The sequence below is a fragment of the Myxocyprinus asiaticus genome, chromosome 24, assembly GCF_019703515.2.
Source record: "Myxocyprinus asiaticus isolate MX2 ecotype Aquarium Trade chromosome 24, UBuf_Myxa_2, whole genome shotgun sequence".
In the NCBI taxonomy this organism is placed as follows: Eukaryota; Metazoa; Chordata; class Actinopteri; order Cypriniformes; family Catostomidae; genus Myxocyprinus; species Myxocyprinus asiaticus.
The window spans coordinates 19,447,418-19,474,819 of NC_059367.1; the positions used below are offsets into that span (position 1 = coordinate 19,447,418).

General features: G+C 37.9%; 1 protein-coding gene across 2 annotated transcripts; it reads left to right on the forward strand.

Annotated features, from left to right (window-relative positions):
• Nucleotides 1-965: 965 nt before the first annotated feature.
• mapk14a (mitogen-activated protein kinase 14a) lies at nucleotides 966-27,142 on the forward strand. Of its 2 annotated transcripts, none has more exons than XM_051652482.1 (12): nucleotides 966-1,374; nucleotides 3,631-3,760; nucleotides 5,570-5,628; nucleotides 14,904-15,015; nucleotides 15,130-15,159; nucleotides 17,477-17,524; nucleotides 17,656-17,770; nucleotides 19,755-19,826; nucleotides 21,749-21,828; nucleotides 25,069-25,147; nucleotides 25,735-25,908; nucleotides 26,148-27,142. In XM_051652482.1, the coding sequence occupies exons 1-12, from the start codon at nucleotides 1,256-1,258 to the stop codon at nucleotides 26,213-26,215; spliced, it is 1,086 nt and encodes a 361-aa protein (XP_051508442.1). In that variant the 5' UTR covers nucleotides 966-1,255; the 3' UTR covers nucleotides 26,216-27,142. The 2 variants fall into 2 exon arrangements, with proteins under 2 accessions (XP_051508442.1, XP_051508441.1); XM_051652481.1 differs by lacking the exon at nucleotides 21,749-21,828 and adding an exon at nucleotides 21,185-21,264 and having other exon boundaries at nucleotides 967-1,374.
• The last annotated feature ends 260 nt before the right edge of the window (nucleotides 27,143-27,402 follow it).

A 27,402-nucleotide genomic window follows, 5' to 3' on the forward strand; every position in this document is an offset into this window, starting at 1 on the left:
ATTTTGTTTTTCTGTGGCTTTTTCTTTGCATTTCTTCCCATAAGGCCTGCACCCCTGAGTCTTCTCTTTACTGTTGTACATGAAACTGGTGTTGAGCGGGTAGAATTCAATGAAGCTGTCAGCTGAGGACATGTGAGACATCTATTTCTCAAATTAGAGACTCTGATGTACTTATCCTCTTGTTTAGTTGTACATCTGGCCTTCCACATCTCTTTCTGTCCTTGTTAGAGCCAGTTGTTCTTTGAAGACTGTAGTGTACACCTTTGTATGAAATCTTCAGTTTTTTGGCAATTTCAAGTATTGTATAGCTTTCAATCCTCAAAACAATGATTGACTGAGTTTCTAGAGAAAGCTGTTTCTTTTTTGCCATTTTTGACCCAATATTGACCTTAAGACATGCCAGTCTAATGCATACTGTGGCAACTCAAAAACAAAGACAATGTTAAGCTTCATTTAACGAACCAAATAGCTTTCAACAGTGTTTGATATAATGGCAAGTGATTTTCTAGTACCAAATTAGCAATTTAGCATGATTATTCAAGGTGTTGGAGTGATGGTTGCTGGAAATGAGGCCTGTCTAGATTTGATCAAAAATGACCTTTTTCAAATAGTGATGGTGCTGTTTTTTACATCAGTAATGTCCTGACTATACGTTGTGATCAGTTGAATGTCACTTTGGTGAATTAAAGTACCAATTTCCTTTGAAACAGCAAAATCTGTACATTATTCCAAACTTTTGGCCACCAGTGTACATATATGTTGTATATATTTAATATAGAAGATGTATTATAATTTGTTATTATGTTTTCCTGGTATTTCTCTGATTATGTTGTCGATCTGTGGTCTGCGTTGTATAATATTAAAATTCTTTTACACATCCTTCCTGCTGTGTTGTTTTTAAATGATCCATCTACGTGTGCATGTGTGTTGCAGGGGGCGCGCTTGCGAGCTTAGTTTGCTTTTCTGTGACTTTCATATGCAACAGGGTGAGACACAGACGGGATAGTGCTTGATATTACCGCGAGCCGGAACTTCCGAACAGTTACATTCAACGATTATTATAACAGCTGGCATGAATTAAACATTGGCGTTGATCGTTTTTAAGCGTCCGCGTGCATGGCCGATTTTATCGGTCATTTATTACGTACTTCATACCTTTTTTAACTGTTACAAGTCAAGTTAAATGCTTTGAATCGTAGGCGACTCAGGGAAAGCAGAAGTCTCTCAACTCGCCTCGGGGGCTCGTTCTGCAGGCATGTCGCAGAAAGACAGACCCACTTTCTATCGACAGGATGTCAACAAGACGATCTGGGAGGTCCCTTTACGCTATCAGAACTTGTCTCCCGTCGGTTCGGGTGCATACGGATCTGTTTGGTAAATATAAATATGTTGTTTTCAAAGGCGGAACGCTGTGTCCCATTCATTCTTACAGGCCCGCACAGCGTTGCACTGCCTAAGCAAACTTTCTAATAAGACCAAAGTCCCTTGTCTGTTATACAAGAGATATTGATAGTAGATTGATGGCCGGTTAGAAGTGTTTGTAGTGTTGCAAATAGTTTTAACTTATGTGATTATGCTTTTGTAATGGCCTTCATGCATGCATACCACTTCAGTTTCAAAGTGATGGTGCTTTGCGGTGGATTGGCTGCGTGTTCATACAATGATGCACTTATGATTTTGTGGCACACATTTAAACCGATTCAGCATAAACAGGTGAACGCCATTTTTGCTGTAGATTGCAGTGTTTGTGTATGACATAGTAGCATTTATTCGCCCTGTTCTGTGGTGTTGTGTGGTCTTAATGCGGACGTCTGGTGGGGTCTGTCTTGAGTGATACACCATGGCTGTGCCTCAACCTGGTGAGCTGCCTACATAGAAAGCAGTTTTGGGCAAAAAACTGCTGTCTTATTAGGGGCCGTTCACACCGAACGCGTCCTTGCGCTGTAAAAAGCTAGACGCAGGTGTCTCAAGACACGTTTTTACATGTTGAAGTACTTTTAAAGGAATATTCTAGGTTCAATACAAGTTAAGTTCAAACGAAAGCATTTGTGGCATAAGGTTTTTTTGTTTTTGTTTTTGTGGAAATCAAAAGAGCAAAAATCTGGGTTACAGTGAGGCACTTACAATGGAAGTGATTGGGGCCAATCCGTAAACTTTAAAAATACTCACAGTTTACGAAATATAGCCACAGGATGTAAACAAAATGGGTGTTAACATAATATTAGTTTGATAAAATCACATACTACCTTTTCTGTGTTAAGTTATTCCCAGTTTTACAACTTCACTGCCATGACGGCGTAACACCGTAACCCTAAAACGATATAAAAACTATGATTAAACAACTTTACAGCTCAAATAATATATATATTTTTTTAACAGAATAATGAATGTAAGTGATTTTATACAATTATAAGCTTCACATTTCTGCCTTTAAACCCACCAAAAATTGTCCCCATTCACTTCCATTGTACCTCAAGTGCCTCACTGTAATCTCAATTTTTGTTCGGTGTAAACATTCTCTTTAGTCTGCAGCTCACTAGGATTTAAAACACAGTCCTTGAGTCAGCTGCTTGTAATTTTACAATGGTTGTCAGTGATTCATGGAACTTAATTTCTTGTTTGCGGGTAGTAACACAAAGGATGAGGTGCAACACTAAGCAGGGCTTATCTTATTTTGCTATATCTTAATCTCATGATTGATTCCTCTGGATTGCTCTAATTTTTGTGTTTAATTGTGATGATGTTGGTGGTTTGTGCTGAGAGTTCCTCACACAGTTGGACATGTGAGATGTGACCAATTTTTGTCCAGTCATATTTGTAAACAATACCCAAGTATTACCTCACTCATTAATGTTTGCTAAAGATTTCAGAAAGGTGTCTTATCTATATTAAACAGCCAGGCTCATGTTTTAATAACTCTTTTTTTACTCCTGGGTAGACCTGTTGTATATGCACAAAAGTGACTGTTAGAAGTTTTTGATGCTAGGCGACTGTGCTGTCTGAATGATTTTTCACAGGGCCCTTATTGTGTCCATGTAATTGAATATGTGACGAACCGATTGCACAGGGTTTGAAGTAGCAGGCTCATCTCTTAGTCTGTGCAGTGTATTCTGCTTCATATTATTCAAATAAAGAGCACTAGGATTTAGTTTGATAAGATCTATTACTGCAGGTCTCTGGGCCAAGTAGCTATAGGATGTAAAATTTGTGGTGTCTGAAAATTAAGATTACATCTTAACAGTGTGATGATAAATTGACAACCTTCCTTTTCCACACAGTTTGGCTTATAGCCTGTCTGACAAATGCTTGAACATGTACATTTTGTTCTTTCAAAGGTACTTTTGTTGCAGTAGGTTTCACACTTTATTTCCTCCTTTAGTTTATTTAGCCTTTATGGTGTTTCTCCACGAGGAAGTGAGAATCTGGCCGATTTTTGTTACGTGTGCTTAAATCTAGGGGCAGAAACATGCAATTCAGTGCCTTCAAAGCGTATGCTGACTCCTACCTTTAACCGGCTTTAACTTTGTGCACAATGTCCTGTTGCAGCATGTTTGAGTTCCAGTTGTGCAACAAAGCAGTGTTTTATGCAAAGTGTGCCAGCATTGAACTATGTCTTCCTGTGTGTTTCAGCTCAGCGTATGATGAAAAGACAGGGTTGAAGGTCGCTGTAAAGAAGCTGTCAAGGCCGTTTCAATCCATCATCCATGCCAAAAGGACCTACCGGGAATTACGGCTACTCAAGCACATGAAACATGAGAATGTGAGTTTGGATCCCAGATATTAGCAAATCCAAAAGGGCCTGCTGTATATGCAGAGGGGTGGCGGTAGCCTAATTGTCACCCAAAATGAAAATGGTAATCATTTGCTCAACTTCATGAAACACAAAAGAAGAAACATTGCTGAATGTTCAGTGCTCTTTTTCATAATTGGGACTTGGGCTTTTAATTTCTGAAGATTTTGCCATAATTCTGTCTGTCAGTACAGATTAATACAGATTATAATTTTTCTTTCACTTTAAATGCTACTATGTGTAATTTTATCCATGTTAAAATACTTTCTCCTATCCAAGTTTAATGTGCAGGACAACTATAAGAAAGCCATTCACACTGCAGGTTAATTTTCCCATAAATTAAGGATGGGGCTCTGTGGCACTTTAAAAATCACTTTGTTTGTTTGAATTGCTCAACCATTGACTGAATAGTCCGAGGCGGAGATAGTGTTTGGGAAACCTATTTGGAAACATTATTTTTCCAATTTTGTTTGCTGCCATTAATGATGCAGAAATTACTCACTGCACCCTTAATTTCTTAATCCCATTTTGGTTTTCCTGTCTGACAGGCAATTCTAGAACTTTATCCATGAGCCATTTTACATGCACACCAATATGCTGATAAAACCTAAAAATCATCTTATTTAAAAAATCAGACAAGGCAAAAAAAAAAAAAAAAAAACGTTTACATGACATTTTAAATAGCTAGTTATTCTCTGCTTTTGACGTGAAACTGTGAAGAGACTTGGGCACACTGGATAAGCCTGTAAGAATGGCGGTAAATGTGTTTACATGCGACGTGAAATCGGGGTAATGGGCAAAAATAGACTCGTGTCGATCAGTTTATTCTTAGCCGTTTATGAGTTTACTGCGATACAGGAAAGCGTTTAATGCGTTTACATGACCACACACGTTGTTGGCTTATTAAGCATAATCAGTGTAAGAATGTGCATGTAAACATATTTAGTGGTGGTGGTTTTAATCGGAGACACAGTTGTCATATTAATTGAGAGACACAACTTCTTGGAGAGCGTTTTTGTGTGATTTATATCTTGCTGTGCTTAAGAGATTAATAGTCAGCACACTAAAACCCTCTGCAAGAACTTTCATCTCCTTAATCCTTTAAGTTTAGTCAATTTATGCACTGCTGCTGTTAAAGCCATTACAACAAGGCATTACAAGACTATCGCTGTCGGACATTAAATTCTCAGCTGTGAGTAATGTTCCCATGTTTGAGGTGCTTTAGAGAGATTAAAGTCTTTTGTTGATTGCCTGAAGCTTCTTAAATAAATAGTTGCAGTAAAATATGTTTAAACTGCTTGATGTCATGAGCTAGTTGTTTACCCGTGTTATCTTGCAGTTCTGCGCTTCTGAATGCGCAGTGAGGATCACCTGTTTACATTGAAGTGCGTCATTCAGGATGCGCATAAGCGGTTTTGTGCCACTCTGTATTGATGCCCTTTTCCCCCCCTTTTTTTCCTATGATAGTTTTGTGCAATAAGATGTTATAGTTATTTAGCCTGTTTATTTGTTGCATAACCATTAGTTACCATGTTGAAATGCTGTGCCTAGTATCCATATATCCTTCTGAAATGCATCTGATCGTGGTCACGTGATCATAATCGAGCTCTACATTATTATCTTTAACACAGACTAGTCATTCAAACAACCGACTGACTAGTCAATTATGAAAATTGGTAGTTTTGCACATCCCTATTCTGGTCATGGAATGAAGCATCAAGAAAACACATGCAGTAATACATGATCCTAATTTGCCTTCTTTATACTTTGTGCTTGTAGGTGATCGGCTTGCTGGATGTTTTCACACCTTCCACCTGCCTGGAGGAGTTTAACGATGTGTGAGTCAGACAATTACTTCCTCCCTCTGAGCTGTCAGTCACTGATCATTGATAAAATAAGAGCTAAATTGTTTGTTTTCTTAATGTGCCTCTGCTTCATGCAAGTGTGCAGTCCACCAATATGATGACTCATTAATAATCTGGTTAAACCGAAGGAAGTAGACTAACTTTTAGGATGAGGGCACCACAGGTCACTGTTAGCCACCTAATAGAAAGAAGGCGTCAAGTTACACAGGTACCACGTGTCTATGCAGCAAACGACCAATGTCACGGTGTGACATGACAGCTTGAGGCTGTCTTCAACGGAAGCATTGAAGCTTCATGTCACTTTAGAATATTTACTGACCACAGACCAATCAACTGTGAGCTCGAAGCTTGACTTCAGCATCGGTAAAATGAAAAAGTATTAATGATCGATCGGCCGGCCGAACTACCTTTGTCTGTCTTAGCTGACAAATAGCGGTTCCCTGTCTACCAATCACTGAGGGCGATTTAAAAGATTGTGCTAATAAAACGTGACATCATCCATAGCAACGAGGTCAACTCTGTCTTACTCTTATCTTAAGATTTCCTTACTAAAACTTGCTCTTAGCAGTTTTGTGAATAAGTTTTAAGCAAAAACTTCTATCAAGTATCATGATGACGCCGCGGATGGCCGCCTCAGTGTGGAGCGCTCCTATTCTTTTGTTGTTTTTGTTTGTTTGTCCGGTGTTTAGTAATCTTTTTCCAATCAGTTTTACCAGGGACAAACTGCTGAACATTCATAAATCTTTCCCCGGTTTTTGAATATTCGGATGCTTTGCTGGACATTTTGGTCTGAGGCGCAGCTTTGCTGTTCAAGAGACGCAGGCGAGGGAGACGAGCAGGTGCGCTGGTCAGGCTCTGTCGGCGCGGATTTGAGCAGCGCTGCCGAGCATTCATCTAGCGAATCTCCGCTCTCTTCCTAATGGGCGAACTACATCTCCTCACCTGTACAAACAAGGACTTTTCAACCTCTGCTGCCTTGTGCTTCACAGAAACCTGGCTGAGTGAAGCCATTCCGGACAGCGCGTTACATCTGCCGGGCTTTAAGCTGTTCAGAGCGGATCACATCGCGGATTTAACGGGGAAAACGAGAGGCGGTGGAACATGCTTTTACATCAGTGAAAGTTGGTGTACAGATGTAACGGCGTTAAAGAAAATGTGCTGTTCTAATTTTGAAGCGCTCTTTATTAACTGTAAGCCTTTCTACTCACCGCAGGAGTTTTCCTCGTTTATTCTGATGAGTGTTTATATTGCGCCAAACGCGTGTGTGAATGCAGCGCTGCAACAGCTGGCTGATCAGATCACAGACACGGAACAACAATACCCGGACTCAGTTATTATTATTCTTGGGGATTTCAACAAAGCAAACCTCACACGTGAACTGCCCAAATACAAACAGCACATTACATGCCCAACCAGAGACAGATATATACTGGATCATTGCTACAGAACAAAGTATGCATACAGCTCTGTCCCTAGAGCAGCTTTGGGACTCTCTGATCACTGTCTGGTTCATCTTCTTCCAGCCTACAGACAGAAACTAAAATCTGCCAAGCCTGTAGTAAAGACTGTAAAAAGATGGACCAATGAAGCAGAGCTGGAACTACAAGCCTGTGTTGACTTCACTGACTGGAGTGTTTTTGAGGCTGCTGCCACCGACCTGGACAAGCTCACAGATACTGTGACATCATATATCAGTTTCTGTGAGGATATATGAATTCCTACTAGGACTTATTGAACATTCAACAACGACAAACCATGGTTCACAGCAAAACAAAGGGAGCTTCGTCAGGCCAAAGAGGATGCATACAGAGGTGGGGATAAAGTCTTGTACAATCAGGCCAGGAACACACTGAATAAGGAAATCAGAGTGGCTAAAAAAAGATACTCTGAGAAGCTGAAAAACACGTTTTCAGCTAACGACCCTGCATCAGTGTGGAGTGGCATGAAACAACTTACGAATTACAGGACTCCTGCCTCCAACCCTGTGGTGGACCAACAACTGGCTGATGACCTGAATGTGTTCTACTGTAGATTTGAAAGGCTCAATCTCACATCCCACACCCGCTCTGACCTTCACTTCACACAAACACCAACACCTCCTGCAACCCCCCCTCCTCCCCCCTCCTGCTACTCAACCTGCACTTAAGATCTGTGAAGAGGAAGTGTGCCATGGCTTCCGAATACAAAAGACAAGGAAAGCATTGGGCCCAGATGGTGTTTCACCCGCGTGTCTTAGACCCTGTGCTAACCAGCTGGCCCCATCTTCACACTGATTTTCAATAGATCACTGGAGCAGTGTGAAGTCCCATGCTGCTTCAAATGCTCAATCATCATTCCTGTCCCAAAGAAACTAGTGCCCGACCGATACTGATTTTAGAGAGGGAAAATTCAGATTACAGATATGTGGCCGATATATTACATTTTTGAGCTGGAATGAAAACAGACCTTTTCTATGTGGATTTTTCACCGATTGTGCCTATATATAACTATGCAAAGGTACTCAGAAGGCTGATTTCTTAAATATTTTTTTATCAAAGAATATTTGACGTTATTATACATTGTCAACAAATTCTAGAAATGAACACTGAAAAGATAATAAATTAAAATAAATAGCTTAATAAACATCAGTGTTACTGTTTAGTATCAGTCAAATGCTGACTATATTAATACTGCCGAGTCAAGATATACAGATAAGCAGTGGTGTTGCACCGTATTCTGCTATATACGTTCAGTATTACAACTTTTAAATATTACATTTCATAAATGCAACGACTGGAATTGTTTGGTTGAAGGGGGTACCAAACTGTGAATCCTGAATAAAACAGTTTGGTGAATACATGTTTACTCATTAGCTTCCACTCAGCTGACAGCTAGTTTTCATCCACTTTTCGCGCTATTTTGTTAGACAAAGTGAAAATGCGTAAACATTTTTGCGAAATTTGCCGTCTTCTGCCCGTTTCCATTCAAATGGCCTTTTATTGCTAAAAATGGTGTGTGTGATGACGTCATACCTAAAACACTTCGTCGCACAAGTTTTGGTTTATCACAAAATAAATCTGCCCTTAAGCCTTTTCCATACAGAAATGTGTGTTTATCGCTAATTCGCCTCCCAGATGTCCCTGATCTTTTTCATCTGAAATTTTGGTAAAATGGGGAGAGCATTGAGACAATTCATTGAAATTAGCCAGCTTACTGTCATTTTAATTTCACAAATAAATGCAGTCAGAAGAGGAGGAATTGCAATCAAAAGAGAGCAGTTGCCCTTCTGGTAGGACTGTAATATTGGTCCTGATTTTGCGGCTATCACAGGTCGACACCGGTTCTGACCCGAAAGCGAATCGTCATGGCCAATGTTCAAGCTGGCAACCTGCACCAAGTAGTGGGGAAAATTTTCGGTCTTAGTATAAGGACCATCCATCGATGTGTATATGCTGTGTGCACAGCTATTAAAGAAACATTGATGCGGTGTAATATCAGGGTTTACATATGATACATTCCTGATATTCAGTAGGCTATTTTGAACAATAATCTAATCTAAAGCATCGCCATCACAACTGGATTATGTCCCGCATATTTGTCCAGCAACTTTTAATGACCAACTGAACTTGACTGTCATCTAAAATAAATTTTAGCGTCATAATACAATTTACATTTTCTGAAGAAGCTCAGCAAATGCGATCCGAGGTAAAGTGGGTTATATTTAAAAGTTTTAAAAGGTTCAAAAGCTCGTTTTCTGAAAGTGAACTCCGCATTGGACAAATAGTTCTGATAGTTTATAGTCTTGAAGTTTAGAAAATGTCATTCAGCCGACTTTATTCTTCTACAGAACAGGGTACGGCTAATTTAAGTTTGTGTAAAGAAAAGGCATATATAGGTCTAAAAATATAATTTTTTTCGTTTGGTAATTTATTTAATTTAATACAGGGAATTTTGCCGGCATTTTTTCAAAAGTAAGCTAAACAATAATTTTATAGAATTGGGCTATATTAGTGTTCCAGAAAAGCACAATGAATATTTTCTCCTAGTATTTTGTATTTATTTTAAATTTAAATCATCTTTGTGCACAGAAATTTATTTATTTATTTATTTTTGTATTGTGGGCTAATTCCGTGACTGCTGTCTATTATTTTGAATGGTGTGGAAAAGCAACTTTAATAAATAAACGGATGTCTACCGCGATTTTAAATTAATCGCAAAGAGTGGCCATTCATTTGTTCTCCATGCACGTGTCAATGTGCATGTCTTAATACGAGATATGTGTTGGCACTCCTGGAAGTATCATGTTTGCAAGTGATCGGATCTTTATGCCATTCAGATCAATCCATAATCTCGTACAATAGGGTAAATTCTGTCATGTGACACTACATTTTTGTATTAATGCCAATTTTCTCGACAAAGTGTTTTCAAACCAGTTTTTCACGACATTTGATGTATCGACATAGAGTATATGCGCTAGAGTTAAACGGAAAAATATTATGTGGACACTTGTGAAATTTTAGCAATAATTTGCACTTCCATCAGCTTTATTTTGATGCGCTAAAACTTTTTGCGCAAAAAATCCTTGGATGGAAATGTAGTTACTGAAAGTAGCTATGTGGTTAGCTATAAGCTAGTTGTCACAGAGTAAAAGGACGTTGTTTATTTTACTTTCCAGCATTGTGTCTCACCAACTACGTAACAACATAGCATGAAATCAACACTCACCACACACAATCCACCACCACACCGTTGTCTGCTGTGCTGCAAAAAGATGCTCCGTTTACTGACTGCACTGACAAACTTTAGCTGGCTAACAGTAAACAGACATGACATGGTTGTCAGGGACAATGTTAATGTTATATTAGTTATATTGAAAAGGGAATATGATGGGGTCATTGTTTATTAAGTTTCCAGTATGTATTTCACAAATTGGTTAACTTACAGAGACACCGCTTTACTCAGTCAGCTCTGTAAAGTCGGAGCGCACTCTGCTGGACAAACTACACCATGACACCAATTGTAAAGCATTGTTTTCTGCATTATGTTTTGAAAAAAAGTTTTCATATCAGCGCATATCAGTAAAGTATACGCCAATACCGATATATCGGTGAAAGGCTAATATCGGCCGACAATATCAGCCAGGCACTAAAAGAAACCAAAAATCACAGGACTTAGGGCGACAGATCTGTAGTCATTGATGTCTGTGGTCATGAAATCCTTTCAGAAACTGGTGTTGGCCCACCTGAAGGACATCATTGGACCCTTTCTAGATCCCCTTCAATTTGCTTAGAGCAAACAGGTCTGTGGAGGATGCAGTCAACATGGGATTGCATCATATCCTGCAACATCTGGACAGACCAGGGACATATGCAAGGATCCTTTTTGTGGACTTCTGTTCGGCTTTCAACACATCATCCCAGCTATACTCCAGACTAAATTACACTAACTCTCTGTTCCCACGTCTATCTGTCAGTGGATTACCAGCTTTCTGACGGACAGGCAGCAGCTTGTGAGATGGGAAATTCACTTCCAGCTCCTGTACAATCAGCACTGCTGCCCCCCAGGGATGTGTGCTCTCCCCACTACTCTTCTCCCTCTACACCAATGACTGTATCACCAAGGACCCCTCTGTCAGGCTCCTGAAGTTTGCAGACGACACCACTGTCATCGGCCTCATTCGAGATGACGATGAGTCTGCATACAGAAGGGAGGTTAAACAACTGGCTGTCTGGTGCAGTCAAAACAACCTGGAGCTGAACACGGTCAAAATGGTGGTGATGATTGTGGACTTTGGGAGGAACACCCCAACACTGACCCCCCCTCACCATTCTAAACAGCACTGTGGCAGCAGTGGAGTCATTCAGGTACCTGGGCACTACCATCTCACAGGACCTGAAGTGGGAGACCCACATTGACTCCATTGTGAAAAAGGCCCAGCAGAGGTTGTACTTCCTTCGCCAGCTGAGGAAGTTCAACCTGCCACAGGCGCTGCTGATACAGTTCTACTCAGCAGTCATTGAGTCTGTCCGTTGCACTTCAATAACTGTCTGGTTTGATTCAGCTATGAAATCGGATATCAGAAGACTACAAAGGACAGTTCGTTCTGCTGAGAGGATTATTGGTTGCCCCCTGCTCTCCCTTCAAGAACTATACACTTCCAGAGTGAAGAAAAAGGCTGGAAAAACCACTCTGGACCCCACTCACCCTGCCCACTACCTTTTTGAACTGTTGCCTTCTGGCCGACACTTCAGAGCTCTGAGCACCAGAACCATCAGGCACAGGAACAGTTTTTTCCCTCAGGCTATCCATCTCATGAACAGTTAAAATTGCCCCATTGAGATATAATTATGTGCAATTCACAGTCTAATCTTTTTTATACTTATCCAACACATCAAACCTCTTTTGCCATTCCATTCCCTTGCATTGTATATAACATATTTGTATTTATATTTGCTCTATGTATGTGTATGTGTGTACAGTTGTGATCAAAAGTTTGCATACCCTGGCAGAAATTGTGAAATTTTGGCATTGATTTTGAAAATATGACTCATGCAAAAAAAACTGTCTTTTAAGGATAGTGATCATATGATGCCATTTATTATTACATAGTTGTTTGGCTCCTTTTTAAATCATAATGGGAACAGAAATCACCCAAATGGCCCTGATCAAAAGTTTACATACCCTTGAATGTTTGGCCTTGTTACAGACACACAAGGTGACACACACAGGTTTAAATGGCAATTAAAGGTTAATTTCCCACACCTGTTCCTTTTTAAATTGCAATTAGTGTCTGAAAATTTGAAGTATAACCAAGTGAACAAATACACTTATACAAAATACACTTATATTTAAGATATATTCTCTTAAAGCAAGTCTAAATATCTTATGTTACTTCTCAAGTAAATGTATCTTGTTTTAAGGATTTTTAAACAATTTTAAATGGAAAAAAGTCAAATACACTTTAACAATAGGATTTTTTTTTAGTGAAAGTTTTACTGAATTAAACAATAAAAAGTATGTTTTCCCTTTATTTCAGTGAATGTCATTTAGAGGTATTTTTAAAAGATGATTTTGTCCTGTTTATTGTTAGCAAGCACGTTTAATACAACTTTTTAAGCACAAGCTGAATAGTCGGTTTAGAGCTAATGATTAATCGTTGCAATAATCGTTCTAATAATCGTTAGTTGCAGCCCTAGTGTGTGTGTGTGTGTGTGTGTGTGTGTGTGTGTGTGTGTGTGTATGTATATATATATATATATATATATATATATATATGTGTATATATATTGTGTATTCTATATATACTTTATTTTCAATTCGATTTTTATTTTATTTTTTCTTATTATATTTGTAATTATTTTTAATTATTATCTCTTTCTTGTTGCTGTTTTGTTTTGTTGTGCACTGGAAGCTCCTGTCACCAAGACAAATTCCTTGTATGTGTAAGCATACTTGGCAATAAAGCTGATTCTGATTCTAGCTAGGAACTCTTTGGAGAACTCCTATTGGTAAGAAATCTTTGTGAATATGGGCCCTGATTTAATTTACGCTATCGCCGCCTTTAGTACTGAGGTTTTTACCACTAGAATAACCCAAGAGCATATGTTAAATTGGTGTTCTTCGTTACATGATTATAAAAATGTTTGGGTGAGGTTTTATAGAGCTCGAGGTTTCCACAGAGACAAAGTTATTTGTGATGTCTGGCTCCAGCTGCCATGAGCAAGTAGGGAATGCTGCTGATGATTCAGCCAGCTTGTAAAACCAGATGCTGCAGTGACTTAACATCAGTGCCGCTGCCATAAATAGACCTGACGCACAGTGATGGATGAAGGGCATCCACAATTCTTCTTCTTCTTCCCACCCACCTACTGGAACAAGCAGGCATGTTTGTGCCAGTAGAAGGGGACTTGACTCTACCGGAAAAACATGTGCTCTGGGGGCTTCCTATAAATATAGATATTTCCAGTGCTAGATGACACCCTCTTGCTTAGAGGAGACTGTAATTGTGTGTGTGTGTGTGTGTGTGTGTGTGTTGTGTGTTTTTTGGTATCTGTCTGGTGGCACTGCATCTGCAAGTTTGTGTCTCTGTGTGTGTATAAGTAGTGTATAACAAGTCTTGTATAGTATAAACTTAGGTTGAAATTTGCATAAACGTATAAGGGAATGTGTTTTTGTTAGTTTTTTTTGGGGTCCTGTAACTGGTCACCATTTATAAACACATATTTGCCTTCACTAGTTGTGGTTTTGTGCTGTGACAAATACTTTTTAAAGATACAAATATTCCATGTTATATCTCAGTAAATTGGAGGACATATCATTTGCAGGTATAATAATTGTCAAAAGTGGAACATTTTGTTTAGAATAGTTTTATATTATTGTTATAGTGTGTCTCACAGTAGGACACTGTGGAAACCGCTTGAAATTTAATGTCAGCTACCCATATAGTATTGTATGTTTGTTCATTGCATCTAATGCTGTTTTTCTTTCAGTCTGTGTGGGGGTGGAATATATTTGTTTATTATCTCTTAATGCTGAGTGTGTCTATTGGGTGGTGAGTGTTTCTGGGATTAAGTGGGGCTTACTTTAAATCCTACATTTGGTCGTACCACAGCTGCTCTTTGACCTGTAGCTCCGCCCTCTTGTTAAGTTTCAGTGCTGATGTAGAATGATGTGGGTGACCATAAGGTGTTTAGATGGACAATGTAGTGTAAAAAGTAAATGTTGTAATAAAAATAATTGTTTTTGTGTTGGAATATACTGGGACAGGCCATTCAGGATCAAGTGTTGATACACTTTCACATCAGATAAATAAAAAAATAGATTCAGTGCAGATGAATTAACCCTCATATCTCTTTAAGTCAAGTCAAATTTAATTATTTGAAGGTTGAGTCTTGCTTGTGACATTTCCCAATCCCCTTCCTCTTCTATTCTCTCCATATTTTCCTCTCTCCTCTCTTTTAAGCTCCCTATAAATAAAGCGACAGAAGGCCAAAAATGAAGAGAAAAAGCAGCTGCCCCAGTATATATACAGGAAAAATTATCCAGCACACCTGGATGTTGACAGTAGTTCAGCTCCATAACCAAAATGTGTTAAGAGGATTTGTTACTTTACTACATGAGCACCATCAGCTTTACATGAAATAGCAAACAAGATTAAAAGATTTTATCAGAATAGAACTGAATGTTCACCACAAGCTCTGCTGTCACTTCTAACACCAGGTAAAACAGGCGGCAGAAAAGTAACATTCTTCATGTGTTCTGTTTTGCAGATACCTGGTGACTCATCTAATGGGGGCTGACCTAAATAATATAGTGAAGTGTCAGAAGCTGACTGACGATCATGTTCAGTTCCTTATTTACCAGATCTTGCGGGGACTTAAGGTGAAATTTCACTTTTAAAAACCTGTAACAAACACAGTTTCTTTTTTTTTTTTTTTTTTTTTTTGTCTCGCTTAGAATAACCATTTTCTCTCCATCTGTTTTTGTTTTTACCAGTACATCCATTCAGTAGACATAATTCACAGGGTAAGTATTTTCTCATGCACATGAAATGCGGCCTACAGGAATTTTCCCCCTTAAAAAAATTCAGTATGATTTCAATGTTGCAACATGGAACCAATTTTACTTGGCATTACCATGTTCCATGCTTGGGCTTGCTTGCTTTTGTGTAAGACTTGCTTTTGTAAGCACTATCAGAAAGTAAAATGTTAGTCAGAATTGAATATTTTATTTTAAACTTAATGTCTATGGACACCATCTATGGCATGTTGATTGACCATCACAAAAAATAATTTCTCATATACCTAATTTTATAAAAAATAATCTAAAAAGTGTTTGCAGTAAATTATACTTGCATTGGAAGCGTGATGGGCAAGTGGGCAGCACTGTGAAGTAGTGGTGGGCGATATGACCAAAATCTTATTTCACGATACAAGTAATTTTATATCACGGTAACGATATATATCAAGTAGATATGCAGTAGTAAATTTTTTTTTTTTTTTTTTTAATTAATATAATTTTTTTAATATATTAAATAACCATATTGTACTGCCTATTTTTGGATGATCCAGTCAGTGAATTAATTACTTCCAAATACTTCCTCTTATATAATTTTTATTATTTTTATAAGTTTTATCCCCTTTTCTCCCAATTTGGAATGCCCAATTGCCACTACTTAGTAGGTCCGGGTGGCAGAGGACAAGTCTCAGTTGCCTCCGCTTCTGAGACAGTCAATCCGCGCATCTTATCACGTGGCTCGTTGTGCATGACACCGCGGAGACTCCCAGCACGTGGAGGCTCATGCTACTCTCTGCGATCCACGCACAACTTACCACGTGCCCCATTGAGAGCGAGAACTACTAATCGCAACCATGAGGAGGTTACCCCATGTGACTCTACCCTTCCTGGCAACCGGGCCAATTTGGTTGCTTAGGAGACCTGGCTGGAGTCACTCGGCACACCCTGGATTCGAACTTGTGACTCCAGGGGTGGTAGTCAGCTTCAATACTCGCTGAGCTACTCAGGCCCCACTTCCTCTTATATAATTTTCTCTTTATTTAGAACTTTACAATAGTCCAAGTAAAAAAAATGCCACATTTCAATCTATGTTGTTGACCAAAATTATTATTATAAATTTCACATTATGCCACATTTCAGTCTATGTTGTTGAACAAAATTGTTATTATTAGAAACTTTCTTCAAAAAACTCAAGATCTTCCCAAAGAAATGCAACAGAATATAATGCATAAGTAAAAAAAAAAAATCCAATGAAAATAAATGAAGAAAAATTCATACAGAAAATATCCAAAATTATGTAAACAGTTCTTGCAGAAAGTTAATATTAAATAAATATAAACACTTTTAAAAAAAAATTACCAAATAAATGCATTTAAATCTACGTTAGCAGCAGCCTGCGGAGTGCATCTTTTGGCCTTCATAATATATTATTTTGCTTGTATAATATTATTTTGCTTCAAAAAGTTGCTTGTATTACGAGTGATTATCATCATGCGACAGTTTGAAGATTAAATTTTTCTGCTCTTTGTTGCCGTTTGTGATGTCACACCTGTTTTGTTAACATGTGTCCTCCCGTTCTGTGGAGATGTTTTTTCAGGATTTTTCCTGGGTCAAAAATGATTGAGGAGTGCGAGTGATCCCGCTCTGCCCTCTCCTGTAAATATCGGGTGCTGGACACATATGAAACACAGATAAGCATGTCAGATGAGATGCATATTAAGTGTTTTGAAGTGTGAAATGTGACATGAATGTCATTGAATTTGCTTTGGCGGCTGGCGAATTTTTTTTTTTTTTGCTATAAAAACCCTGTTCAGGTTTTTAAATTATCTTAGTCTGACGAAAGCCCTGCCCACTGATAGATAAGCCCACGCTGCACATGTGGATATTTACGTATCGCAATATACATGATAGCAAAATATCTATCAATTGACACTATATCATTGCCATGATATATATCGTCATATTGCCCAGCCCTACTGTAAATAAACCCACAGAGATTATGTCAGTTACATGTAACTTAAAGTTCATTCACCTAGTAAAGTAGTCCCACCTGAAAAAAACTTTTCGACTTCAAATTTTGAATCACTTTTTTTTTTTTAAATGCTTTAATAAAAATATACATTTTCTATTTCTTTTTACAAAATGAAGGACGAGCTGAAATTATTTCCTGTGATTATCTACAGCATTCCACAAAGGTTATTTATAGACATGAAGTGGTAAATAACTGCAAGATGTTGCGCAACATTTGAACAGTTGGTGGCTGGTTTATTGATTGGTTAAATGATAAAATGGACTTCTAAAGTAATTTTCATTTATTGTTTTCTAGGACTTGAAACCAAGTAATCTGGCAGTAAATGAAGACTGTGAACTTAAGGTGAGTCATTGTTTTTGTTTTGGTTATTGTGATACATTTTCTTAATATATATTTGCTTACTACAGACATGCTACATCCTGTAAATTAAAAGAATGCTTGTCCTCGCACTCTCCCTCCTGCCTTTTCATTAGATCCTTGATTTTGGTCTGGCTCGACACACAGATGATGAGATGACAGGGTATGTGGCCACAAGGTGGTACCGCGCCCCAGAGATCATGCTCAACTGGATGCACTATAACATGACAGGTAATACCACTGTAGCATAATACAACTCTCATCTGATTCAGTAAATAGAATATTGCTAAAAATTAAAAATTAAACTTAAAAAAATTAAGTACAGCAAAAAACAGTGTGTTACTTTTGAGTTTTTCAGAAAGTATTTTTTAGAATGAAAAGTTTTGTGTGAACAGTAAGATTTTACCTTTGTTGGGGCCTGGGTAGCTCAGCGAGTATTGACGCTGACTACCACCCCTGGCAGTCGTGAGTTCGAATCCAGGGTGTGCTGAGTGACTCCAGCCAGGTCTCCTAAGCAACCAAATTGGCCTGGTTGCTAGGGAGGGTAGAGTCACATGGGGTAACTTCCTTATGGTCGCGATTAGTGGTTCTTGCTCTCAATGGGGCGCGTGGTAAGTTGTGCGTGGATCGCGGAGAGTAGCATGAGCCTCCACATGCTGGGAGTCTCCGTGGTGTCTTGCACAGCGAGCCACGTGATAAGATGCGCAGATTGACTGTCTCAGAAGTGGAGGTAACTGAGACGTTTCTTCCGCCACCCGGATTGAGGTGAGTGACCGTGCCACCACGAGGACCTACTAAGTAGTGGGAATTCCAAATTGGGAGAAAAGGGGATAAAAAAACTAAACAAAACAGATTTTACCTTTGTTGAGAAATGCACAGAAGTGAGACTGAACCTCTCATTCAGTCATTGTAGAGAATTTACATTGCAACTGAGGCTTTGAGATGGTGGGAAGATGGCACTGTGGTGCATTTTTAAAATGAAAATTCTGGGATCATTTACTCACCCTCATGTTTTACCAAACCCTTATGACTTTCTTTCTTATGCAAAATACAAAAGGAGATTTTTCAGTAAATATAATGGCCCTTTGTTTAGCTCTAAAAACAGCATTTGTGGCATAATGTTCGTCACCACAAAAATCAATTTTGGCTCGTCTCTTCTTTAAAAAAACAAAACAAAAAAAATCGTGGTTACTGTGAGGCACTTTCAGTACAATGAAACTGAATGGGGCCAATTTATGGAGGGTTGAAAGGCAGAAATGTGAAGATTTTAATTTGACTGAAGCACTTGAATTCTTTTGTTAAAACTCCATGTGCTATTTGAGCTGTAAAGATGTTTATATTGTCATTTTTAAAGTTATTTTAGGGTTTGTTGATATTACATCATGCTAACGAAGTTGTAAAATTGGCTATAACTTTACACAGAAAACACAGAAAAGGTTAGTAAGTGATTTTATCACAGTAAAATCATGTTAACACGCATATTGTTTATGTCTTCTGGCTATTCTTTTGAAACAGTGAGTATTTATGTTTGTTTGCTGTTGGCCCCATTTCACTTCCATTGCAAGTGCCTCACTGGAACCCAGATTTTTTTTTTTAAAGAAAAGGAAGAACGAGTCAAAATAATTTTTGTGGTAATCAATATTATGCCACAAATGCTGTTGATTGCGCTTAACTTGTATTGAACCTGGAATATTCCTTTAATTCCAAATATTTGTAGCTGTATACGTTACCATACATGCAAATGACATGCAACGAATTGGTGAATTGTCATGTGTGTCATCATAATTCATTACAGCCTCAGAAATGGTGCTTGAACGAGAAGTTTCTCTTCTGTGCTTGTCTTCCCTTTAGCCTCCATTTGTATGTTGCAAAATTATCATGATAATAATATGATAATACTATGGTAATAACATTGTATTAATAATATATATGTCTAAAAAATCGAAGTGGCTTGTAAAATTGGGCATTTACTAGCCACTGTGGCTGGTGATCAGAAAAAGTTATGTTATACCCTGCTCACAAGAAAGTAAGTTATACAGGTTTGAAATAGCAAGGGTGGGTAAATTATGATAGAATGTTTATTTATGTTGTGAACTATTCTGTTAAGGCTCTTTTCGACAGTTAATCTGGGTTAGGAAACAGCTGTATTGGTAAAGAGATGGAACACGTGCTCGTTCTCCCCCTGCTGATGTTGTTACTTGGCTTTGTTTTCCAGTGGACATTTGGTCAGTGGGCTGCATTATGGCTGAGCTGTTGACGGGCAGGACTCTGTTCCCTGGCACAGATCGTATCCTTTTCCTCTTGTTTCCCCCTTCCTTACCTTGGATTAATGTTGTTAAAGGAATAGGTCACCCAAAAATGAAAAATCTGTTATTTTCTCTAACTCATGTTGTTCCAAACTCATTGACATTTTGTCCGTGGAACACAAATCCAGATGTTAGAAAGCAAGTCATACGAGTTTGGAACAATATGAGGTAAAATTATTATTACAGAATTTTCATTTTTGGGTGAACTAACCCTTTAACACCACATTATAATCAGTAGTATTTTGTTTCTTTTTTACTTTTTTTTTTTTTCTCTCTCTCCTTTCAGTGTGCATTTTTGCTATGGCAGAAACCCTTTTCCTACACTAAACTTTACCGTCTCCTTTGCCAACTTAAGGCCCACCTTCAGGCTGCACCACATGATGCAGCAGTTTTGGAAGGATATCTGATCCATCATTATGAGCATCCTGCCCTGCAGGAAATGACTTGCCTCTAATCTCTCTTATTCTTCATTTTTTTGTCTTTACTTCCAGCCCAGTGACTCATGTTTTCACATTTTAGCACTTGCAGCTTTGCATATTTGACACTCATGAATGGCTGCTGAATCTTAATGCATCTGGCTCCTCACCCATGGAACATTAATACTTTCCAAATATTTTCCACTCTTAAAGGCAGAGCACACCTGTGAAGGAACTTCTGACTTGCTCTTGCTGGCAAGGCTGAAAATATTTAGCCTCTGCTATTTTTACTAGCTTGCTTTTCTTCCACAGATGTAACCAACGCTTCATTGCTACCTTGTTCTTTTAATACACTTAAAAATTAAGTAAGCATTTCTTGCCACCTCTCTTTAGGATTATCCAAAAGGTGCACTCAGTAATTTGTTTGTTGTGCTAACCAGTATGACATTCATTTTGGACTTATACTGACACCAGTGGAGTGGATGCAGAAGCACGCAAAAGCAGCTGTTTTCTGTTACCAATCCCTCTGTAGATATGTGCTTTTCACAGTCAGCCATGATTGTATTAAAGTGAGTAGAACAACATGGCCCCCATGAGGTGATGCACTCCATGTAAAATAAAACCGATTTTATTAAGCTAAAGCTACTGATATGACTGAAGTCTTCAACACTTGTGTATATGTTTTAAAAAAAAATTTTTTAGTCAATATATATTTAATTATTTGTGTAAAATGGTTTGATGTGGAAAAAACATTATTGAGTGGACCTTTTAATGTGCACCTGTTTTTTTTTTTGTTTTTTTTTTTAACAACATTGTCTGGGATACAGTTTATGAAGTTCAGTCCCCAGGATGTGGTGCTCTTTGATCCATCTATAGTGCCCTTCCTAGAGCTGTGCTAGTTTTCCTTCATATGACTTTGCTAGACATCGATCAGTTGAAGCTCATTATGCATCTTGTTGGAACTCCAGGACCTGAGCTGTTAATGAAAATATCATCGGACTCTGTGAGTTTGAGATGTTCTTTATACTGGGTAGCTAAAAGCATCCGTGTATTGATTTGTAAAGTAACATGCATTGATTATGGCTGTGTTTGATCTCACCGATTTAAATAATATATATTTTCCAGCGTTCTCTAACTAAACTTTGCTTTCAGAATTCACACTTTTAGGTGATAGACAGAGTTTGGGAATCTGAACAATAATGTAAATTTATGTTTGAGATTAACAATTGAAAATGAACAAGCCTGATTTCTTCTAGCTTTGCTGGTGGTAGCTGTGTTTCTTCTTAACTGATTTTTATGCACTTGCTATTCAAAGCATGACATTCTAGTCAGCTGTTTGTGAAGGCAACTTGCATGCAGATTTTCTCTTCTTTCTGTCTTTCTACCTAGAGCAGTGGAGAACCCCAATATAATGTACAGATAACTTCTGATAGATATGCATTACAGCAGTTTTTTTTACCGTGAGCTCCTTGACCTGGCCTTCAAAGATATAAACCAGCTTCAACAGATAATGCGACTGACAGGAACTCCACCTGCCTCTCTAATAAGCAGGATGCCGAGCCACGAGGTGAGCTCGCTGTGGCTCAGTCTCCATGTGCAGAATACCCATCATGCCCTTTAGTTAGCAGCAGACCTGATGAATTCTCATTTTAATGAAAACGCAGATTCCAAAGAATTAAAACAAATCGTTGACATAATATTGATGGTAACATTTTCAATTCGTTGACTTCCTTTTGTTAACATTAGTTATTGCATTAGGTATCATGAACTAACAATGAACAATGTATATATTTTTACAGCATTTATTACACTTTTTAATGTTAGTTAATAAAAATACAATAGTTAATGCACTATGAACTAACAGGAACTAAAAATGATCAAATGTTAACATATACAACTTTTGATTTTAAAATGAATTACTATGTTGAAATTAACATTAACCAAGAGTAATAAATGCTGTAAATGTTTTAAAAGTATATTTGTTGTTAGTTCATGTTAATGTTAACAAATGGAACCTTATTGTAAAGTGTTACCATATTAATAAGAACATTTAAGTAAAATTATTTTGTATGTAGAGTGCATACTGTGACAAGGAAATGTATGTGAACCCTTTGGAATTAGCTGGTTTTCTGCATTAATTGGTCATAAAATGTGATCTCATTTTCATCAAAGTGACAACTACAGACAAAGCACAGTGTGCTTAAGCTAACAACATACAATCAATTATAAAATTTCATGTCTTTTATTGAACAAATCCCATTAAACATTCACAGTGCAGTGGAAAAAGTAAGTGAAACCTAGGATTTAATAGCTGGTCGATCTTCCTTTGGCAGCATTAACCTCAACCAAGCATTTTCTGTAGCAGCAGATTAGACCTGCACAACAGTCAGAAGGAATTTTGGACCATTCTTCCTTACAGAACTCAACCATATTCTTAGGATGTCTGGTGTAAATGGCTCTCTTGAAGTCATTCCACAGCATCTCTGTTGGGTTAAGGTCTGGGCTCTGACTTGGCCACTCCAATTGGATTTTCTTTTTTTGAAGCCATTCTTTGGTGGAGTTATTTTGATGTTTAGGGACATTGTCCTGCTGCATCACCCAACTTCTATTGAGCTTCAGCTGGGGCACAGCAACCCTGTCATTATCCTGTAGGATATCTTGATAAACTTTGGGAATTTATTTTTCCCTCAATGATGACAAGCGGTCCAAGTGCCACAGCAGCCCCAAATCATGATGCTTCCTCCACTGTACTTCACCGTTGGGATGAGGTTATCATGTTGCTATGCTGTGCCCTTTTTTACGCCATACATAGTGCAGCATATTCTTCCCAAACAGTTCAACCTTAGTTTCATCAGCCCACAAAATATTTTCCCAGTAGCGTTGTGGAGTGTCAAGGTGGTCTTTGGCAAATTTCAGGCATGCAGCAATGTGGCTTCCTTCGTGGTGAACTGCCATGGACACCATGCCCATTTAATGTTTTCCGTATAGTAGACTCATGAACAGAGATGTTAACCAGTTCCAATGATTCTTTCAAGTCTTTAGCTGTCACTCTAGGGTTATTATTTTTTTTACCTCACTGAGCAATCTGTGGTGTGCCCTTTGAGTCATCTTGGCTCGATGGCCTCTTCTAGGGAGAGTATCCACAGTACTAAATCATCTCCATTTATAGACAGTTTGTTTAACTGTGGACAGATGAATATCTAAGCTCTTCGAGATAACTTTGTAACCTTTCCAGCTTTATAAAAAGCAACAATTCTTCATCATAGGTCTTCTGAAATTTCTGTTTTGCAAGGAATGGTCCATGTCAGCAGATGCTTCTTGTAAATAGCAAACTCTAAATGTTTGAGTGCTTTTTATAAGTCAAAGTAGCTCTAACTCACACCTGCAATCTTGTTTTATTAATTAGATGCCAGGTTAACCAACTCCTGACTCTTATTAGCTTTTTTGTTGTCTTTAGTCTAGGAGTTCACTTACTTTTTCCACAGCACTGTGAATGTTTAATGGGATGTGTTTAATAAAGACATGAAAGACTATAATTGTTTGTGTGTTGTTAGCTTAAACACATTGTGTTTTGTTTATACTCAAGACTTTAATAAATATGAGATCACATTATATGACCAATTAAATGTGCACTCAGCGATTTTCTGAGAAACACTGTTGATATTCGAACTCAACTGCCAAAACAAACACACCCCTCCCTTCAGTGCATCTTTGGAAGCTCTGACCTCTAAATTCTGTAAGTTGCTGCTGCTAAGATAACTTGCAGAGAAGACGAGACGGTTTTACATACACCGGCTCCAGACACTCACAACTCTCCTGCTACTAAATCTAACATCACAACAACAGCATATATGGTTCTGTGAAACATAGCAAAATTTATGTTACCCACCTATCGAGAAGAAAAAGAGCAACTTCTGCATCTGTCTTTAAGCCTTTTACCTCTTGGAAGTCTCTCTACCACTGAAAAGCCTCACTGATGTTGACGCAGCTCCTAGCCCTCGAGTTTAGAAAGTTTGCATCAGCCAGATTTACCATCGCTCTTCTAATGAATTTCCCTCTTGCTCTGCCCCCACCCACCATCCTGTGCACGCGCAAGAACCACCCCCTGTTGCTGATTGGCTGGAGTAGTGTTGTGTGGATCGGTCTGATCCACTTAGTTTTTGTCACATTTACAGTGCCAGGGCTGTGTACAAATACTGGATTTTTTTTCAGCCCACTCACAGAACGGACAGCTAGCAGACTGTGAGGAGATATTTGCTATTTGAGATTTAAGTGTATTGGATTAGAATTACTGAGTGCCCCTTTAATGGAGAAAACCAGTTAATTCCAAAGGGTTCACATACTTTCTCTTTCCACTGTAAATACTACAATAATAGTAGTAGTTTTTGTAGTAGTTGTAATTGTAATTTATAATAGACTTCACCCAATACCGATTTTCTCCACTTTCTCTGGGGGAAGATTGCTCGAATGCAAGCTGTTATGCAGTTATTCACTGATTTATGTGATCTGAAATCACTGTCTGTCATTGCCAGCACACAAATCTCTGCCCTCTAAAGCTGTTTGTTTGTTGCATTTTTTCAAATACTGCATACTAACACCACAGTTTAATGATTCACAGGGTTAGCCATATATGTGAAAAATACCCAAGCAGTTGTCCTAATGACTGAGTCAAGAATTTCTAACATTCATTCATTGACAGTCATGAACATTACTTTATTACATAGCTCCATCTGTTCTACTGTTAAACTGCTATAGATCATTGTTTAAATATCTGTTTGGTTCACGGCTCACCCATTTATTTCCACAGGCTCGTACTTACATCAACTCACTGGCTCAGATGCCCAAAAGGAATTTTTCGGATGTGTTTGTAGGGGCTAATCCACTAGGTAATCATTTTAAATGGTTTGTGTTTGTATGCAAATGCAGTATATTTGTCTATAGGTAGCATGCAGTATTTTCTTAATGAAATAAATATTGCAATGTACACACTTGTGAATAAGATTCTACAATATCTACTGCTTATGTACCTCTACAGTCTTTAAAGGAATTATATGCATTTTTATTCATGCATACAGTGTATTAATTTATACATATTTATGAAAATATGGTAATATTTAAATGTTTTTTTCACCCCAAAATAAAAATTCTGTCATTGTTCACTTACCCTCATGAGGTTACAACCCTGTATGACTTTCTTTCTTTTATGGAACACAAAAGGAGATGTTTGGCAGAATGTTATCCTCAGTCACCATTTACTTCCATTGCTGCTTTTTCCATACAATAAAATTGAATGGTGACTGAGGCTAACATTCTGTGTAACACCTCTTTTTGTGTTCCATGAAAAAAAGTCAATCATAGGGATTTGTAATAACATGAGGGTGACTGAATTCTGATTTTGTGGGGAACTATCCCTTTAATTTTTAATTATTTTATATTTAATTATAGAAAAAGTTTAATTTTTGTATGTTTATAGCTGTGGATCTTCTGGAAAAGATGCTGGTTTTGGACACTGATAAGCGCATCACGGCTGCGGAGGCTTTGGCGCACCCGTACTTTGCCCAGTACCATGACCCGGATGATGAACCCGAAGCCGAGCCTTTCGATCAGACCTTTGAGAGCCGCGAGCTTGATATTGAAGAGTGGAAACGTAAGTTAATTGAACAGTAGAATTCTGATCTGTTTATGTGGGAAAGGCCAGTTAGTAAAAGGTAAACTTGAAACCATAACTATTCTGTTTTTTTCTCTCTCTCATTCAGCTCATTAGATCAGCTGAGATTATGTATTTTATCAGTTGTGATAAAGCTATTCTGTTTTGATAAGCTGTTTTATGTAGTTAATGTTTGCTGAATTCAGAGCCTTGATTGTTTGTTTTCTGTCGTGTCACAGGTCAGACTTATGAGGAGTTGATAAGTTTTGAGCCGCCAGTCTTTGACGGAGACGAAATGGAATCGTGACCTTTTCCTCTGGATGGCAATCATCCCAACTTTACTACTTTTACAGTAATGCTGTAATTTAGCAGTATTCTAATCAGTCAGTCAGTATGATTCTTCTTTCTGTTGATTTTTAAATGTTGTCTACTGAGTGTGTAAGGGCCAAACAGAAAGAACAGATTACACAGGGAATCTATCCAACAGATGAGTGTTGAACCATTGTCCTCCTTTTTTTCTTTTTGTTTTGGTCAGCTTTATGATGTTCATGCTAGTTCACTTGTAAATGTAATATCTCCCCAAATTTAGTGTTCAGTTGTGCTGTGCTGTTATAATATTTCAGTGAACAATGTATCACGTCTGCAGTATATTTAGGTTTTGTGTCTTTTTGAAATGTTTAAAAAAACATTATTTTCTGTTAATATAATTTTCCAATCAAATATTGAGCATTGTATTTACCAACATGCAGTATGCCCCTCATTAATCAATGTGATAAAGATGGGATTTGATTGGTGTCCCATTGGGTAGGGCTAGTATGAAAATTGTTGCATTGGTATGTTCAAGATATTTGTAAATATAAGTTTCATTCACATAAGGTTTTTCCTTATCTGTTGCTGTTTTATTTCTGGACTTTTTTTTTACATCTTTGTGTATGTTTGTTAAAGAGTGATAGTGTGTGTGTGTGTGTGTAGAGAGAGAGAGAGAGAGAGAATTCATTTGAGGTTGCTATTGTGTTGTATGCGATCTAAAAAGTATGATTCTGACTCAAATAGTTGTTTTGAAAATTTTTATTAATTGAATGTTCAAATATGAGAGTAAGATCTTTATATACTGTTGAGGTGATATTTATGAACATTAAAGGCTACATCTGTCTTTTTTTAGCACCCGTATCAGACATAGAATACATGAAAACACCATTGTTTACTGAAAATAAAGGCCGATATTTTTCAGAAACTTCTGCTGCTTTGTTTTGTTTGCTGTTTTGAAGCACCTAAATAATTAATTTTGTCCTTTTGGAATTCTGTGCACAACTGAGGGTCTGATTTTCTTAAATTAAGTAGTGGACTAAACTGGATTTTATGGTCGAAGGATAGTAAACCTCCTTCAAAGTTTAGTTTCCAAAGTGCCTAACAAACATTTATCACAGTAACTATAGTTCCTGCCAATACAATCGTTTCTATAGTTGTTACCATGGATACATTTTTGTGAGGTTT